Here is a 19,106-nt window from a genome sequence, read left to right as displayed (position 1 = left end):
GCATGTGTGATTAACAAGCTAATGGGGATGAAAGCACACGTGGTAGGCAGCGGCAGAGGGAAGAAGGAACTCCGCGGTGGCGAGGCAGGGAAGCTGCTAAGAGACAGCGTTAGGATGCAGAGGAGCATCGGAAGCCCATGGACCAGTCCAAATGCACAGAGGCACACACAGAGTGGGACCTCCCTCTTCGGGATTACTTCAAGAACGCAAGCAGTCAGCAAGGATAGCGCACACAGACGTGCAGAGCAGCATCCATGCATCTCCATTTTCGATCCAGATTCTACACTCCTTTCAGTTTAGGTTTCCTTTAAGGCATGTTTAATAGAGGGGGGAAGGGGGAGGGGGGGTTCTGGCTGAAGGGGGGGTCGGTGGGGAAGAAGGGTTAGGCTGCAGCGAAAGGCTCACTTTAAATGAACACGGATTTGGGCTGGTGCAGATTTTCTTCCCTGGGGCTTCTTCCAGGCCCCCAGTCTATCGGGTCCCTAACTTGCTGTAATTCGGACCTCCTCCAGAGTACCACTGGCCCCTCCAAAACATCTGATAGTCACCCAGTGTCGAATGCTACTGCACATGCGTGGGCCTATCTGGGTGCCTCCTCAATCACGCCCCCATAGCCAGGAGCATTTGCAAACCACTCCTGGCCATAAGGCATGATCGAGTAGGTGTGCAGACAGGCCCGTACATGTGCAGTAGCTGGATCTTTTGGATGTGAAAGCGGCACCATGGAGAGAATCAGAAGTAAAGCAAAGGATCCTAGACTGCTGGGAGCTGGATCTGATCTTCCTAGGGCACTTCCCCCTCCCCAGGTAATCCTTTATAAGTAGGGTTGTGGTGGAAATAGGCCATGCAGTGGTACTGCACTAGGGCCCCATGATGCTCTGTGTGTGTAGGGAGGTGTTTGGCTGCAGCAAAGGGCAACATTTAAAGTGAGACATCTATAGCCTCCTTCCCAGTGACATGGCTGATTCATCACATATAAATGGACCTGATCTATGCAGCTTTCCATTGGCCTGAACATGCTCTTGTCACAGTGACTCATCACAGACAGTCTTCAGGCCAATGGAAAACTTCAGAGACCAGATCCATTTATGTGGCTGATGCATCACTAGAAAAACTAGGTAGGAGAAGAAGGAGCGCTCTGCTGTAATCACACTGAGGAATCAGTCAGATAGTTATGGGATCTATGTGAAACAACTACTCTTGAACCTGATAATGGGGACACAAGTTTTAAAAAAATGAGTTCTGGTTCACTACTTCACTTCAAAAAAGGACAGGGGCAGAGATTGGCAGTGTTGGGAGGAGGGGGGGGGGGGTTGAAATTGCTGTTGGTCATGGGGCGGCTGGTGATAGTTGGCCTAGGGCGGTAAAAAGTACAAATCCAGCCCTGGATCTGACAGATGGAGAGGATTTTGCTGATCAGAAGATACCTTGGACAGTAAACCTTCAATATGGCCACAACATTTTTTTTTTTTTGCCAAAGAGCCCATGAATTTGCTATCCAAGAAAAGATATATTCACCATTGTCTTGCATGAATACAATGGAATTCACCGTGCCCCTTTATGCTGTGTTTCATGTACAATGTGCATAATATAATAAGATGGCTCTGGCCTTTGGCAATTTTCATCGCACCTATGAAATTATTTCTATCTACATACTCTCCTACCTAGGACACTACCCACTAACCACCATTTCTACCACTCCACACACAGCATCCCTTTACCTACTGTCCTACAGACTGTAATGCCTTCTGGCCAGGGCTCTCTCCTCCCCTTTTGTCTCACAATGCTGTGTAATGGGTGTACATACCTACCACCCCTGTGTAAAATATGTAATGAATTTGTTATACCCACTTGTCTTATATCAATTGTTGTATTGTATACTTGTATTGTTATACCCTGTAAGTTATTGTACAGCACCACTGAAGATGCTGGTGCTATATAAATCAATAGTAATGATAATCTGCCTTAAATCTGATTGTTCAGTAATTCAAGACACTAATTTCCTCACCTAGGAATGCTTGTAGTTTTTTGCAGAACATGCACTGTTAGTAGGAGATAGGCAAAAAGGGCGCCGGACATAGACTGTAATGCAAATTATAGCTATAGTGGCACTCAGAGGGTAATTTGGGTGCCCAAAAAAGATGGAAGCCAAATTACAAAAAAAAAAAAAACCTGTGACATACGGTCGGCAGCAATAGCTGGTAGCTGCATTGCATCTTTCCCCTGAGCCCACGGCAGCCTGGAGAGGCAATTGTAATGAACGCCACTGGGAAATTTGCAATAGCAGGGTAAGCCGTTCTTCGATTTCACCCTGCACATTTCCTGGCCCCATTTTGGAATGTTTGCCTGGTCGTGGGCCTTGAGAATGGGGTTGGGGAACTCTGAAACATCTATAACAACTGTGTAAGGCCCGGTTCACATTAGCGGTGGCCGTCCGGAATCGCCGTGCCGGAGCCGGACCGCTTGCAGAACGGACGGAACGGACGCACGGCAATAGCAATGAAAGCCTATGCGTCCGTTCACATGCGTCCGTTCTGCCGGACCGGATCCGGACTCCGGCGTCCGTTCCAACATGCGCTATTTTTTGGTCCGGCTTCTCCGGCAGCCGTATCCGGGGCGGAGCCGGACTGCACCATCCGGCCAATACAAAGTAATGAGAACCGGAGAGCGCACAACACACTGGCTACAAAAACCGGACGTTCTACCCCACTTCCTATGCATTTTGGATGGGGACCACATGGAGTTCACAGAGTGGGGCAGCAGCGATTTCATGCTGGAGCTCTAGGCAGCAACATGTCTGATATAAGTCTGATAACGAGGAGGCGAACAACAGAGAATTCCCAGGTATACGAAAAATGCCTGGATCCATGGTCCCAACTGCAGTCTCTGTATCCACGGATGGTCTCCACACGTCCACCTGTCTCCAACAATGACCCCAGACCCTTCTGCTGACCTCCCAGACCCCAGGTATTTACAGGTTGTTATCTCCTTAAGAAACCGGATCCGGACCGCAACCGTGTTCACACCGCACGGAAACCGGATGCAAACGGACCGGATCCGGATAGGAACCGTACGGATCAGGTCCGGTCCGGATACGGTGCGGTCCGGACATCCGGTGCGGTTTTGACAAAACCGCAAGTGTGAACGGGGCCTTACGCTAATGATCCTATGGAGCAGTTCCCAAATACCACTTTATTGGAGTACCTGAAGTGACATGTAGCATGATGAGCTAATCATGTACTGTAACATTTATCAATCCTAATTAGAACTTGCCTGTGTTCCCTTTTTTCCCCATTGCAAGCACCCTGTTTGATATCAGTAACTGCATTTTTTATTTAACCACTTACATGCCAAAAGTCTCTAGCCCCTTAAAGAGAACCTGAAGTGAAAGGAATATGGAGGCTGCCATATTTATTTCCTTTTAAAGCAAACGTGAAATAAGTTATTTAAAAAAAAAAAAAAAGATTCACTTAGGCTAGGTGCACACATAGCACAAACGCTAGTGTTGCATAAAACGCTGCGTTTTTGCCGCTAATGGAAGTCTATGGGCCGCAGGAAAACCGCATATGCGTTTTGTGTACACGTGTTTTTGAAAACTTTTGAAAAAGTTGTTGCATAATATTCAAAAACGCACATAATGAAAGTCAATGGGAACGCAATGGTATGCATTTTCCATGCGTTTTTATATGTCTTTTACCCCCCCCCAAAAAAATGTTTTTGTTATGTATTTCCGCTTCCTATTGTCTTCCTAGTGATTTACAAAAATGGAAATATAAAAACCCAAGAAAAACATATACAAAATGCATATGCGGTTTGTATATGCAAACCAAACGCATTAAAACACTTGAAAAACGCACATGCGCTAAAAAACTGCAAATGCTCCAAAAACGCAGTAAAAACACAAAACCGCAAACATAAAATGAAAAAATGGTGTAAAATACAGCATTTCATGTTCTGTTATGTGTACACACTTCTCCCAGGTCCCTGCAGCCGGCCTGTCCCGCGCAGGTACTCAAAGATCCTGCTCTCCCCACCATGGCTCCGTTTCATCACCGCCGACTAATACGTCAACAGCCATGCGCTCCCGTGGCCGTGCAGGCGCGATACGAGAAAATCTTGGGGAACAATGACCTGCGCAGCCAGGGCTGCGCAGATGCCACGGACGGCAACTGAAGAGAGAGAAACTGAGCCGCGGCAGGAGACCAGAGGATCATTGTGTACCGGCGTGGGACAGGGCGGCTGCAGGGGGCTGGGAAAAGCTACAGGTAAGTTAAACTTTTTTTTTTTTTTTTAAACTTAATTCAGGTTCCCTTTAAAGGGATACTGTAGGGGGAGTCAGGGGAAAATGAGCTGAACTTACCCGGGGCTTCTAATGGTCCCCCGCAGAGATCCTGTGTTGGCGCAGCCACTCCCCAATGCTCCGGCCCCGCCTCCGGTTCACTTCTGGAATTCCTGACATTAAAGTCAGAAAACCATTGCGCCTGCGTTGCCGTGTCCTCGCTCCCGCTGATGTCACCAGGAGTGTACTGCGCAGACACAGACCATACTGGGCCTGCGCTGTGTGCTTTTGATGACATCAGTGGGATCGAGGACACGGCAACGCAGGCACAGTGGTTTTCAGACTTTAAAGTCAGAAGTGAACCGGAGGCGGGGCCGGAGCATCGGTGAGTGGCTGCGCCAACACAGGATGTCTGCGGGGGACCATTAGAAGCCCCGGGTAAGTTCAGCTCATTTCCCCCCGACCCCCCTACAGTATCCCTTTAAGCATTACCAGTTGCCTGGCTGTCCTGCTGATCCTCTGCCTCTAATAACTTTATCCATAGATCCTGAACAAGCATATGCAGATCAGGTGTTTCTGACATTGTCAGATCTGACAAGATTAGCTACATGCTTGTTTCAGGTGTGATGCAGATACTACTGCAGCCAAATAGATCAGCAGGGCTGCCAGGCAACTGGTATTGTTTAAAATGAAATAAATATAGCAGCCTCCATATTCTTCTCACTTCAGTTGTCCTTTAAAGGACCAGAAACTTCTTGGTAAAAAAAAAAACTCCAAAAAAAACAGCTCACCAACATTACGCCGCACGGATCCGTCTTTCGTTGTTTTCCCGTCACTGCAGCCCACTGAGCTTCCTGAGCGAGCCAGGAGAAGTTTTCATTGGCACCCGACCCTGTGATCACTGTGAGCCAATCCCAGTCATCACAGGGTCAGGAGCCAATGAAATCGACTCCTGACCGACTTATGAAGCTCTGCTGTCAGAACGACAGCAGAGCGAGTGGGCTACAACGGGACAGTGGCGCGGCAATTTAAATCTACACCCTGGCAGGGATAACAGGTTCCAAACATGGAGTAGATTTCGATTACCGTGATCCAAAAGCAGATAAAACCCATCTGTTTGAAATTATCTTATAAAAAAATCAACATTTGGTTGGTATAGATGACTGATTAAGTTTATGAAATTGGTACTAGAGTACTTGACTTGGAAACGCTGGTAAACATTAACCTTATACAGATATATCTATCTATATCTCACGTATCCTTTCCTCCCTCTTGGATGTATCCCTTGATTGAGAATGTGCCCAGATAGGGGTCCAGAGTGTAATGCTGGGAATACACAGCTAGATTCTGAGCCATTTAGATGGCTCGATAATTTCCCACACGTCCAATCTCCCGCCTGATCGTTTTCACCGCTCGATTCTGCATTGAGGACAATGGAAAAAGATAAGAAAAATTAGCAGAAGATAAGAGACTCTCCTGCAGAATCGAGAAGGGAATCGATCGGGCGGGAGAATCGAGCAGCAAAACCAAGCCGTGTATGCCCAGTATAACAGAGCAATAGAACAATTGAAATGCCACCTGTGGGCAAAATATATAAAAACTGGAAATATATTTCACTAATTTAAAGGACACCCGAGGTGACATGATGAGATAGACATGTGTTCAGTATGTACAGTGCCTTGCACCCAAATAACTATGCTGTGTTCCTTTTTTCTTTCTCTGCCTGAAAAGTTAAATATCAGGTATGTAAGTAGCTGACTCAGATAGGAAGTGACCTCACTGACAAGAAATTCCCCTTTTTATCTCTTTCTTGCTCTCAGAAGCCATTTTCTGCTAGGAAAGTGTTTTATAGTTGGAATTTGTTATTAGTGAAGGTCACACTGTAGTCACTTCCCGTCCTGCCCCGCCTCTGATAGGCTTCAATCTATCAGATGCCGGCGATCCCCGGCCAATCAGAGGCCAGAGATCGGCGATCTCCTTTACGGCGCTGCTGCGCAGCAGCGCCGTATGATGTAAACAGCGGGGATTGCTTCCCCGCGTGTTTACAATTAGCCTGCGAGCCGTGATCGGAGGCTCGCAGGCTGTTCACGGAGACACCCTCCGTGAACTTTCCATGTAAAACCACCGTTCATATTGGGACTTAAACATTGGTATTTGGCAAATGGGAATATGTGTTCCCTGAGCCAATTAAAGTACCTGGGAATGAGTGAATGACTCCAAACAGCATTCAGAAGCCATGTTCATTCATAAAAAGTAAAGTAAAAGCTTTTTTTAAAAAAAAAAAGTAATCAAACATCTCCTGGTAACCAGGATAGTGTATAGCATCTTGTGGCCAGAAAATAAAATTACAATAAAAATACATTCAAAAATACATTTTACAGTACAGTATTACTCCCCCTTCTCCCCCATAGTTACCAAAATAAAACATTTGTAAAAAAAATAAATAAGTGACAGCATTAAAAAAAAAAAAAAAAATAGGTACCTTAGGGCAGGGGTAGGGAACCTATGGCTCAGGAGCAAGATGTGGCTCTTGATAGCTTCAACTGGCTCCCAGACAAATCGGTAGGGGTTGATTCACTAAGCTACACTGCTCAACCAGCGCAGCTTAGTGTGGCAGCACAAGTAAAAATTTTCAAAGTAGGCACACTACTTCTGTAGCATGCACTACTCACTTGCGCTAGCCCAAAACAAATGGCTGCTCCAATTGTCCCACTCTGGACATCGTCAGGTCCATTGACTTTGAAGGACGAGATCCGCATACTTTGATTGGATCAATAGGCTGCCTGTCACTTGACAGGCAGCCTAATGGGCCAAAGTGCAGGATCTTGTCCTACAAAGTGAATCAACCCCCAAGTCAGCTAGCTAATTGTACAAGCTGTTAGTCTGTATTTCTCCTGTCTGGCTCTTTGGGAAATTGCTGATGTTGCTGAAACCCAAGAGAAGCTGAAGTAGTGTCTGACACTTCAGCTGCCCAGCGAATCAACTGTATACACATCACCATGGCACCAGAGACGTGAGCCCTCTGTTGCTGCCCATTGCTGCGCATGCGCACTGTCCCAGTTTGAAACATACTGTATGGCTTTCAGGGAAATACATTTTAAAATATGTGGCGTTTATGTCTCTCAGCCAAAAAGGTTCCTGACCCCTGCCTTAGGGACTCTCTCTCGTGGTACGTGGCTGTGCTTGTCAGCAAATCTTTCTACAGGCAACATAAAAGCATCCCAGGGTGAGGAATTTTCAAAGGGGGGGGGGGATACCTATAATATGGCAGTGAGCTTCTTGGACAGTCAGTGACATAAATATGTACTCTGTAAAGCCCTGCAGGAGGTGTCGATGCTATACGGATACATAATAATAATAATAGTATGGTAGGACATTAGACTATGAGAGGAAAGTGAAAGACAGTAAAGGGGAAGAGACGCGAGTGTCAGTAAGTCAGTGTGTGTATGTGGGGAAGAAGAGAGTTGGGGAAAGAGGAGAAGAATGAGAGAGACAGGAATGGGGTACAGAGAGAGAGACACACACACAGGACAGAGTAGGGGAGAGAGAGGCACAGAACAGAGGGAATTGGAGGCAACCCTAAAACAGGCGAGAGATACCCGACAGGACTGCAATATTCTATTTTGCAGGGCCATACTGAAATAATACAGACATATTGCACTGTAGAGGAGAGACGGGGTAAAAGGGAGAGAGGATATACCAGGGAGAGAGGGTGAGAAAGACATGGGAGAGCATGAGACACATAATTAAGTGAGATTTACGAGGGCTATCACATGGGCAGCCCAAGAACAGGAAGTATTCAGCTGGCTTATCCATTCATACCATTCTCAGGTCTTCTTTTCCTATCACAACAAATGTCAGCTGATAGGAAGCATTGTTATCTGTATCCACAGGCCTCTGTAACATATTCAGTGAATACAGATTTTAATGAGGACAACCAACATCTGTAATGAAGGGGGAAGTGAAGCCTTCTGCAAGGTCCCAACTTCCTTCTTTACTAGCACACAGCTGGGGAACAGGGCTGCGCTCATACCTTGCTCTGTGCTCTTTCAAGTTCTCCAGAGCTGCCCCATGCTCAGTACACATGCTGCTGCTACTGCCAAAGTCAACTGTAGCCAGGAAAGAAAGAGGGCAGCACATCATGCAGCAGGAGCACCAGGGTGCAGCGAGCTACAGGAAACCTGCATTTTGTTATCTCAACTTGTGCCTGTCCCCAGATACCACATCAGCCCCGGTCTGAGCACCAGTATCCCCCTAAGCTTGCCTATTGGGCATTTGGCATGCTCTTAACCTGACTGAGGAAGTGGCTTATTTTTTTGTAGCAGCACTTTTTTTTTAATTTTATTTACAGAAACATATTTTCCATATAAGCTGTTACCTGTAATGAAGAGGTGCCTTGGCATTCTGTATTATTGCAGTGACCACCAAGTCTCAAGCAATACCACAGCATTTATTACAGTCACTTGTAAAATCTAGGTAATCTTCAACTCTCTCTTATTAGACAGTGGTCAAAGAGATCTTTTTTGCATAGCTGCACATACAAACTGTTAGGGCTGTTTTATACTGGATGGGGTACTGTTAAGGCTGTTGACTGATGCAGGGTTATTATTATTATTTATTGTATTTATAAAGCGCCAACATATTACGCAGCGCTGCACAATAGATAAATGGGTTAACATACAAGGTAGGACATACAGAAACTTACAACAAAACAAGATCATGCAAATGATTTGATAACAATACAGTGTCATAGGTCAAAATAGAGACTGTTCGAGTCTAAAAGAAGGGTGGTTGTGAGTAAGATGGCATAATCAAGCTGGATACATTAGGAAGGAGGGCCCTGCCAGAGGCTTACAATCTAAAGGGTGGGGTGGAGACAATAGGTGTGTCTTTTGAGAGGGGGTCTAACAGAATATATTATGATGCTGGTGTAGGGGGGGTATGCGAGCGTGAAGAGGTGAGTCTTGAGAGCTTGTTTGAAGGTATTAAAGGTGGGGGCGAGTCTGACGGCTGGTGGGAGAGAGTTCCAGAGAGTAGGGGCAGCCCTGGTGAAGTCCTGCAATCGTGCGTTTGACTGAGTTATGCGTGGTGCGACTAGGCGCAGGTCATTGGAGGGTCGGAGGGGGCGGGCTGGTATGTGCCTGTGGACCAGATCAGAGATGTAAGTCGGGCAGGTCTTGTGCACTGATTTGTAGACCAAGCACAGGATTTTGAAATTGATCCTTAAGCTGATGGGGAGCCAGTGTAGTGCTTTACAGAGCGGAGTTGTAGAGGTGCTGCGGTGAGAAGAATGTATCAGTCTGGCTGCCGCATTCATTACCAATTTAAGTGGGTCAGTACGGTTAGAGGGGAGGCCGGATAAAAGAGAATTGCAGTAGTCTAGGCGGGAGATGACAAGGGCATGGATAAGGAGTTTAGTGGTGTCAGGGGACAGGTAGGAGCGGATCTTGGAGATGTTGCGGAGGTGGAAGTTGCAGGATCTGGCAATACCTTGGATGTGGGCTGTAAAGGAAAGTTCAGAGTCCAGAGTAACGCCTAGACAGCGGGCTTGGGAGGTAGGGTGGATAGTAGTATTTTCAATAGTGACGTGCAGATCTGGGAGGGGTGCAGCCTTTGTCCAGGATCTGAATTATGGCTCAAGCCAGTACCTAAAACAGTAAGGAGTCTTTGGGCAAGGTGATCCTGGTCGCCATAAGTGACTGAAACCCTCAAGTGCTTCGAGTCCTCCAGGAGAAATGCACAATATCAATGTTCTGTGTGTTGTACTACATGTGATTTGCTGCGTTTTGCTATCTGTTTCCAATGACAAGCAAATCGCAAGATGGAAGGGCACCTTCAAAGTAAAGAAAATCAGGGGCAAACTTGTATATTACTGCGATCCAATTTGCCCAATTCAAATGTCCTGCATTCCTCCTAGTGTTCCTAGCAGTCAGAGAAAACTGCAGAATGTAACAAACTAAGTCATGGCTTTTGTGATTTGCAATATAGAGCAGCCCTTAGGCCTCTTTCACAGTGGGACGTTGTGTTTGATGCGATATTAAGGTCGCATAACGTGCCCCTAATGCAACGCATTGAAAGACTATAACTTGGACGTTCTAGTACATTCTTTAGCCCTGCATTTGGTGCGCGTTTTTGTCGCACAGCGATGGAACGAAAATTGCGCATGCGTTACATTAAAAAAAAAAAAAAAAAAAACTTGCCGAGCATGTGCAACACACATAACGCAGCAAATGTATTGCTAAACACACAGCATGCAGCACTTTCTAAATATTGCTACACGTTACACACAACGCAACGTGTGCACTGTGAATGTCGCGCAGAGTATTGCTCCGGCAATCTCCGATCAGGAAATCCCGTTCAAAGAACGGGATTTCCTGGAGGACTTCCCCCGTCGCCATGGCGACATGACGTCACTGATGTCGTGACGTCATTGGGAGTCCCGATCTACCCCTCAGCGCTGCCTGGCACTGTTTGGCCAGGCAGCGCACGGGGTCTGGGGGGGGGGGCGCGGCACGGCGAGCGGCGGACAATCGGCGCAGAACGGCGGCGATCAGAGTGCACACGCAGCTAGCAAAGTGCTAGCTGCGTGTTGCAAAAAAAAAAAAATTATGCAAATCGGCCCAGCAGGGCCTGAGAAACCCCCCTGCTCGGCATAGCCCGTGCTCAGCAGGGAGCTCGCCAGGGAGGTTAATGTCCGTTGTGTTGAAAGTATAAGAAGTAGAGATTATCAATGAAATGAAGTATTGTGTACATTTTGTATGCACATTTATGCAGCTTGAAAACGGACCAATCAAATGAAGCTGCGGTGGGATCAATTGGCTCCATTTCAAACTGGATGTATTTACATAGAGAACTTGCATTACCTGCATCAACTTGGATTTACATCTCATTGACCATCCCTAATAAGTAGGCTAAAAAAAAGCAGGCTATATTCTATAGGTACTGGCCAGTGGAAACTGATTTCTCATGTGTTTCTTTTTGCCCCCCTTACCAAAAGGGTTAAAGGGGTTCTTTAAGTTGTAGTAAAAAAAAAAAAAAAAAAAAAAAAAAACCCACACCTGTGGCTTCTACCGGCCCCCTGCAGATATCCTTTTCCCGCCACGGGTCATTTTCTCTTTTTTCATTTAACTAGACAGATGATACTGCGCCTGCGCGTCCTCGCTCCCGCCACCAGGAGCGTCATGCGCAGTACAAAAAAAAAAAAAGTTAGTTCTGCGCCTGTGCAGGATGCTCCCGGCGGCATGAGCAGCGACGCGCGCAGCCCCCTTTTTTTTTGGGGGGGGGGCAGCTTAAAGAACCCCTTTAAGCTATGTAAACTCATCCAACAAGTTTCACAACCAACACCATGACAAACCATTTACACGACTTGTCATTTCTCCGCACCAACTGTACGTCCAACTCATCTACATACTGCGCGCAAGTGAAACGACGAGATGCACAACATGGCCGCATTCAAAACAAGTATGTCATTCAAATGGCATTGTACACACGTAGTCAACTGCACAATACTAGACCAATAGTTGTGTGGGTTGATTTGACGGATGGATTGGGGCAAACTGCCTCCTAACATTAGCTTGTCTAATCATTTGCCAAGCGTACACATGCCTGATTGTCGTCCAACAGACCAAAATCAGACGACAATCAGGCGGTTTGGTTGAGCGAGTACGAGCCTTTAGACAACCCTGGTAAACACTGTTAGCATACATATCAATATTTGTAAATACATTAGCAGATTTTTGACACTAGGCAAAGCAGAAGTGGTGTACTGAGCTCAGCTTGGAGCAGTAAGACACAGGAAAGCTTACAGACCCCAAACTCAGACCCTTGTACAGCACCACATAACTTTCTATAGAAAGTCCAACATTTCCTAGGAAGGTCTCCTTTGGCTGTGCATACCGCATAACATGTTCAATAGGTCAGTCACTCTTACAAACATCTGCAACAACCACCAATATTGCAATTTATTGAATCACAACCAACTTCAAAGTTTGCAGTAAAGTATTTTTGTATTTTTGCTTTTACAGGACTATACATTTCAAAAATGGTGTCATAAAAGGTGCACAGACTTTTACAAACACATCATAACAATTCTCACTTCTCTTTCCTTTTTTTCAGTCTATAAGTAAAGTTTCAAAAAGGAAGACGCTCCCAGATGCCATCTGCTGCTTTTCTGTCGCCTTGGCCTGCTCGGTGACATTCATTTACACAAATAACAGCTACACATACTAAATTGTAGGCATTTATATTGGGAAGAAAGACTATAGCGCAGAGCATACTTTCTAAAACAACCTCCGGCAAATACACATTACCTGCTCAAGTGATTTCACTGGAGAGGCTAACAATGTCATACTACAAGGAAATTGCTGTTTCAACACATTCTTATGAAGAAAGTTAACTTGTGTAAAATAGAAAATGCCCCCCTTAAACCGGAAGGGGCATGGAGCTAAACAGCCAGCAGACAGAAAAAGTTTCTTGAAGTTTGGTCAAAAGAAGGCATGGATAAGCAAAACAAGGAAAGAACAATTATGCTGCAAAATTCCTGGTCATTGATCTTGTGTATATTATCAGGGAAGTCCAACATGCGTTTGCTACGGCCTTATTTATAAGGCAACACTTATAATTTAAAGTACACCCAACTCTAGGTTAAGCCAAGTACAATAGTAACAGGGTACTTTACGTTAACAGGGGAGTGTTCCAGGTAGCCTGTGATTTTAGTGTAGGGCACATCACCGAAATAGGACCCCGCTGTGTCATAAGGTTGGGCACTACATAGGAAACGGTCCTTCAAAAGTTATCGGCTTGTAGCCAGATAAATGAGTCAGGATAGAGAAACTAATTGCATGAGGACCAGGATGAAACATTTCTTTGAAAATAACAGACTTAGTGGATTCTACCTGTAGGAATACCCTTATAATTACTACCACAGCAGGTTTTGTGATAAACCTTCATAAAGTTCAGTTAAACTAAACCATGAAACATAGAAGTTAAAAAGTTTGTATTCAGCTATTTTTTTTTAAAGCAGATTATAACTAAACAGACAGCAGAGAAGTAGTTTTATTGTATAATTTCTAGATTTCCCCTTTAAATTCAAGGAGGGCTTTTTAGAACACTCGTCTGTCATTAAAAGGGAAGCAGGAAATGTGGGCGCCCATTAACAGGATTTTTTTTGTGGTGGAGGGGGTGTGTGTTAAGGTCAGGCGTCCATGGGGAGGGTTTTAAGGTAAGGGGTGTGTGGGTGGTGTTGGTTAAGGTTTAGGCATTGACAGGGGAATGGTTGAAGTGGATCCGAGGTGAACTTTTACTCATTGAATAATTGTGTTCCTTTCCTATTGTTTATAGGGCATTCCTCAAGCAAAATTTTTTGTTTTTGTTTTAATATTCTAATTCCCTATAAACTAAATAAACCACGCCCATGGGTTTTCAGAGAGCCTTGGCAGTAGCGAGGGCTCATGGGAGCTCAGTCTGGGCAGGGGGAGGAGGAGGTGTTACTAGTCATTGATTTCAGAGGCAGAGAGGAGGAGGAGGTTGGGTTTTTTTTCACTGTCTGAGCGCTGATGGTGCAGATAAGCCTGCCTCTGTGTAATGTTTACAAACAACATGGCTGCTGTCATTGCATCACAGGAAGAAATAATCATTTTCTATTAAATTTGTTTGCAGCTAGGTTTGCTGTGTAAACTATCTAAACTTTAGATAGGATATATAGACAAGTTACTTGTTATAGTTCGTTTTTCATCTCAGATCCGCTTTAAAGAGAACCCAAGGTGGCATTGTATTACGTTAGTGGGGCACAGAGGCTGGTTGGGCACACTAACACCAGCCTCTGTTGCCCCATAGTGTGTCTCAAAGACCCCCCTGCTCGCCGCTATACTCCCCGCAGTGCTGGCGACACGCAGCGTGTCGCCAGCACAATGTTTACTCTAGCACTGTCTGTCAGCGCCGCTCCGCCGCCTCCTCCGCATCGCCGCTACCCGCCCTCGTCCCTTCCCTCCCGCTGATTGGAGGGAAGGGACGAGGGCGGGTAGCGGCGATGCGGAGGAGGCGGGGGAGCGGCGCTGACAGACAGTGCTAGAGTAAACATTGTGCTGGCGACACGCTGCGTGTCGCCAGCACTGCGGGGAGTATAGCGGCGAGCAGGGGGGTCTTTGAGACACACGATGGGGCAACAGAGGCTGGTGTTAGTGTGCCTAACCAGCCTCTGTGCCCCACTAACGTAATACAATGCCACCTCGGGTTCTCTTTAAGGTTAGGCATCAGTAGAGGGAGGGTTCAGTGTGAGAATAGGGTTAGATTTATTTGTAGTAAAATATCAGTATTATTCACTGATATTTTACTATCATTATTGCCACTTTAACAATATAGAATATTGGTATATCTACCAATATTCTACTAGCCGAAATTGGGTGCCAAAATTTCCTGGTGCCTCTTTCTTATGCACGCCTTAAAAGTACCGTTCCTAGTGTACTTGGTTTAAACTCAACTAGTGATAGGTAGACTTCAATCAAATGGCATTTTTCCAGAAATAAGAACAAAGCGGTTTATTCCATAAACAAAAGGAGAAAAGTAATGTCACACAAAGGTCCCAATCCTATTGTTTTTATGAATATTGACCAGAACACAAGTAGTGCTGGGTGCTTATTGACAGAACAATTAACTGCTTCCACCTTTTCTTGTTATTACACTACGTTATACAGGTCAAAGAAATACGGGTCTGAAGACATGACGTCTCTCCCGATCACTTGTGTTACACGAGAGGCAAGACTCAGAGGAGGAAGCACAAGACGTGTGCTGGTACCTTAATACTACATATTATTTGCATTTTACAGTTAAAAAGTAATTTAAGGCGGGGCAGTGAAATCGTCACTCATTTAAATAGTAATTACATGCTTACAATGTACCTCTGTCAAGTGTTTGAAGTATCAGAGTCAAACTGAAAATGTTCAGAAATCCTTAAGATATAGTGTAACAGCTTTGATAGCGGTTTGTTGAGTATTTCCTAGGCATGCATCCAGCTTACTCAAGTGTGGCAGTGCAGAAAGAAAGAATAATGCACAAGGTGCAGTACAGCGTGGCAACAAGGTTTCTGATTGGCTGCTGCACATTGTCATTCATCACTGCCCTTGCCCCTCCAGTAGGACACTGTACGTCTGGAGCTGGTGTATCTCCAGACGTACAGTCTACAGTACAGTACAGTCTACATCAAGGAGCTGTATGGGCATCAGAGAATGAAATAAATAATATTTACAAAACCGGATCATTTTACTAGTCTGCCTTATTGTGGATACAGATAGAAGGACACCCTAATCGCTCGCTCATGGCGGCACCCAGCCCAGCCTTCGTGGGAGCTGAAAAGGGCTGCTCACATTCTACCTGTAGGTTCACTACTGAGCAGAGTGTCACTAAGATACACTGTTTATTGCCAGTTTATTCCAGTGTTATGGAAAAAGTATGAATTTTCAGGTGCTCCTCAATGCACTGCAGTGTTCTCCCCAGAATTTTTTTCCAGCCGGGTGGCTTGAAAATGTAGCCGGGTCCCATGTAAAACTGGCCGGGTGGGGAGAGATGAGAGAATGCCGGACTGGTGCTTCTGTACGCAACTCTGCTTACAGCATAGGAGGAGGTGAGCTGATAACTTCCGGGTGCTCAACAAAACTAGCCGGGTGGAGCACCCGGCTAAAAGAGCCTGGGGAGAACACTGCACTGGAAACAAATGTCTACTAGCAGAGTACATGACAATGTGCTACTCCACAAAGTTCTGCAGATTGTAAGGGTACCATGTGAGTTCTTCTGTCTCTCCCATTCCCAATCATTAGTGATTCAATTTCTCGAACGATTGATCAGAAAAGATTGTTCAGGCCCCTCAAAAGGAGGAAAAAGATAAGCAATCCAATAAGGCCAAAAAAATTGTTCTGGAATATGGATTGATGGAACAATCGTTTGTCATTGATTGGCAAAATCAACGGTATGTGATCCGATCAATTGTGCGGTTGATTGTTTGGGAGATTGTACCATTAATGGGCACCAGGGATTCTATGAGCACTTGTCTAACTCTAGCCCATATCACAACTGTCAAAATGAGAACGTTGGGCTTTAGGAAAAAGCAAGTGAACCATATCAATGTATAGTTCTGCTGGACAACTCTGTCAATGAAGGTTTTACTTGCCATTTAAATTCTGCCATTTATATGGAAACTGTGGTGGCAAAATGTACCATCAATACTATAAAAAGCAAAGTACTTATTTTTTTCTTTTAGCTTTAAAACAAACCAAAATTGGTGACTTCAACTTTTAGATAGACAGGTTGTCAAGAATAATTATATAATGTAATAAAAAACTCTAATCTTTAATAAACATAAAGGGACAGACATAATATGAACTTTATGTAAATAGGGATCATCAAAATCAATAAAAAAAAGAACACTTAAGTCTTAGACATATATATGGAACAAACAAAGAAAAAAAATCAGATGTCCAATTAAGGAAATGGAATAGCACTTTACTGTCAGGTGTTAAAGACACACTGATCAGATCGAGCAATATATTAAAGAGGACCTCTTGAAGAAAAGACGTACAAAGAAACAGTTTGCTACAACCGAGAGCTGCTGAGGAAAACCCCAAACACTTCCTGAAATGAACAGACCTTATTGCAATACATGCACCAGACAGGCAACAATGTGTATGAGCAGCATGCACAGGTCAGAGCAGCATCATCTAACCCAAAAACCAATGGATCGGATAGTCTACGGACAAGCAGGACAAGGATGAGTGCCTAACTCTTAGCATTTTGGCCTTTTTGCTAGAAAGAGAAAATTTAAAAAATATCTTTAATAAGCATTATGAAGCTTTTGCTTTTTTTTTTCTCTTAACACCAATTTTGTTTTAGTCTAGTGAATTTGATGATCCCTACAGATCCTGCATATTTGAAAGACAGTGAAGAGATGTGTGTAAATGTTTTGGTGATCACTCCACAGAAAACCTCCTTTCATATGCGCGTATCCAGTCCTACAGCCTGACCCATGCATTAAGATTTTCCACAGAGAGGCTCTGACTCTGATTTTAAATCCTGATCGTCTTCTTCGCAGTCTCCTTCATCCGTCTGCTGCTCAAGTTCCTCTTTCGTGATCATTTCAAAATCATTGCCATTGCCGTTACTGTGCTGTGAGCCATCATCCTCCCTCCTGTCACTGTCTGTGTCAGACTGCCTCTCTGCACCGGACCCTTCTGAGCCAGACCCCTCAGCGGCTTCCGTTCCCTTACCCTCCTCCTCTTCCTTCTTCTCACTGTCAGATTTATCCTCACTGTCAGACTTTACAGGCTTTTTGGACTCTTCTTTCTCATCTTTCTTCTGATCGGTCTTTGGTCCCTTGTACTCGTGTGTATACAATGGTCGGAAGGAGTCGATGAAGCCAACATCTGCCGTCAAATTAGGTAAGAACCAGAAGTGGTGGCGCCCTCCGGTCAGGAGCCAAATGATGAGGAAGAGAATGCATCGAGCTGAAAACAGAATACAAGGAATTTAAATACTCATGACTAGACATCATCATTAGAATTATATAGTAAACCAGTGCAAAGAGCAATGATTATAACAACAACAAAAAAATTCCTTACTACCACAATCTGAACATTGTGGCTAAATTATTAAGATAAGTGCCCAGAAAACTGATGCAAAAGTGGAGCAATTGCAATTGTCCAAGAGTAAAATGCACTATACACTCCTTTTCTTCTATATTCCTGTCACTTAAGGTGGCCACATACTGTCCAATTTCTAGCGAAAAATCGGATTGGTTGTAAATAACCTCAGTTGATGGACACAATCGATTATGAATGAGTGAAAAAAATGTCGTCCGAATGAATTTTCGTCGAATCAAAATTTGGATTTTCTTGTTGGTCGTGATAGATAAGAAGCAAAGATTTGTTAGTTGATGGTGTAGTGAACGATGTATTACAATATTTCACTTCCGATCAGAATTTCAAATGATTTTTCGCTAGAAATTGGATCATTAGTGGCCACCTTTACAATAGGTAGTAGAAATCTGACAGATCTGACAGGGACTCTATGAGGAGGTAATACAGGCGTCTGATATTGCCAGTGACCAAATTGCCTCCTTTTTGCCAATTTGCCCAAATTAATTACTACTCGCCGCTACAGCCATTATTCATATTACGGCCTATAGCGGTGTACAAATCCCGGCCGCTGCACTGCTCCGAAATGAACTGCCTCCCTCAAAAAACAGTCAAGATGGAACAGGTCAATTCGGCGCTCACTCTGCACCTGTGCTGCGCTGGATTAGGTGACAGCTACAATCTGTCAAAAATCACTAATTCATGTGCCGGCAATAGCGGGACCCTGAATTACGTACAGAAGGGAGGAAATTAGGTAATCAGTAGAGCAATGTGTTTTTTTTAATAAATTTCCCGAGAATACCTAGCACAAGAAGAACAGTCTTTTCCTTTCGCCCAAAGTGAACGCATCCAGAACATATGTACTCCAGTCAAGATGGCAGTGCTATATAAATACAGGGTAATAATACCAGTTTTTACATCTGTGTGCTGCCTGCATTAAACTTTAAGTTCTACTAAATGCAACACAGCGTCCTAAGTTTATTATGACAGCTACATCTGAAACTAGCCTTACTTTTATTTAAGATGGATGCTATACAAGTTATTTTTGATAAAATGTGCATGCAAATTGTGTGTTTAAAGTTACATATGGGGTTTAAAGCTACATATCTTTCACTGGATCTAGTTAATGTATAAATCACACAGATGCATATATAATAATTTGTAGTATACAACGAATGCAATTCTATAGCATAGTACTCCTAGTACTC

General features: G+C 44.5%; 1 protein-coding gene across 2 annotated transcripts in view; it reads right to left on the bottom strand.

Annotated features, from left to right (window-relative positions):
- Positions 1 to 14,476: 14,476 nt before the first annotated feature.
- SEC62 (SEC62 homolog, preprotein translocation factor) overlaps positions 14,477 to 19,106 on the bottom strand; it is a 77,384-nt gene continuing 72,754 nt past the window's right edge. For both annotated transcript variants that reach the window (XM_068280985.1, XM_068280984.1), the window contains exon 8: positions 14,477 to 17,769. In XM_068280985.1, coding sequence (XP_068137086.1) covers positions 17,297 to 17,769 — 473 coding nt within the window. In that variant the 3' untranslated portion in view covers positions 14,477 to 17,296. The remainder of the gene's footprint in view (positions 17,770 to 19,106) is intronic.

This window comes from Hyperolius riggenbachi, chromosome 4 (assembly GCF_040937935.1).
Source record: "Hyperolius riggenbachi isolate aHypRig1 chromosome 4, aHypRig1.pri, whole genome shotgun sequence".
NCBI classification, from domain to species: domain Eukaryota; kingdom Metazoa; phylum Chordata; class Amphibia; order Anura; family Hyperoliidae; genus Hyperolius; species Hyperolius riggenbachi.
The sequence above is the reverse complement of the archived record's forward strand: the minus strand, read 5'-3'. Positions and strand labels throughout refer to the sequence as shown.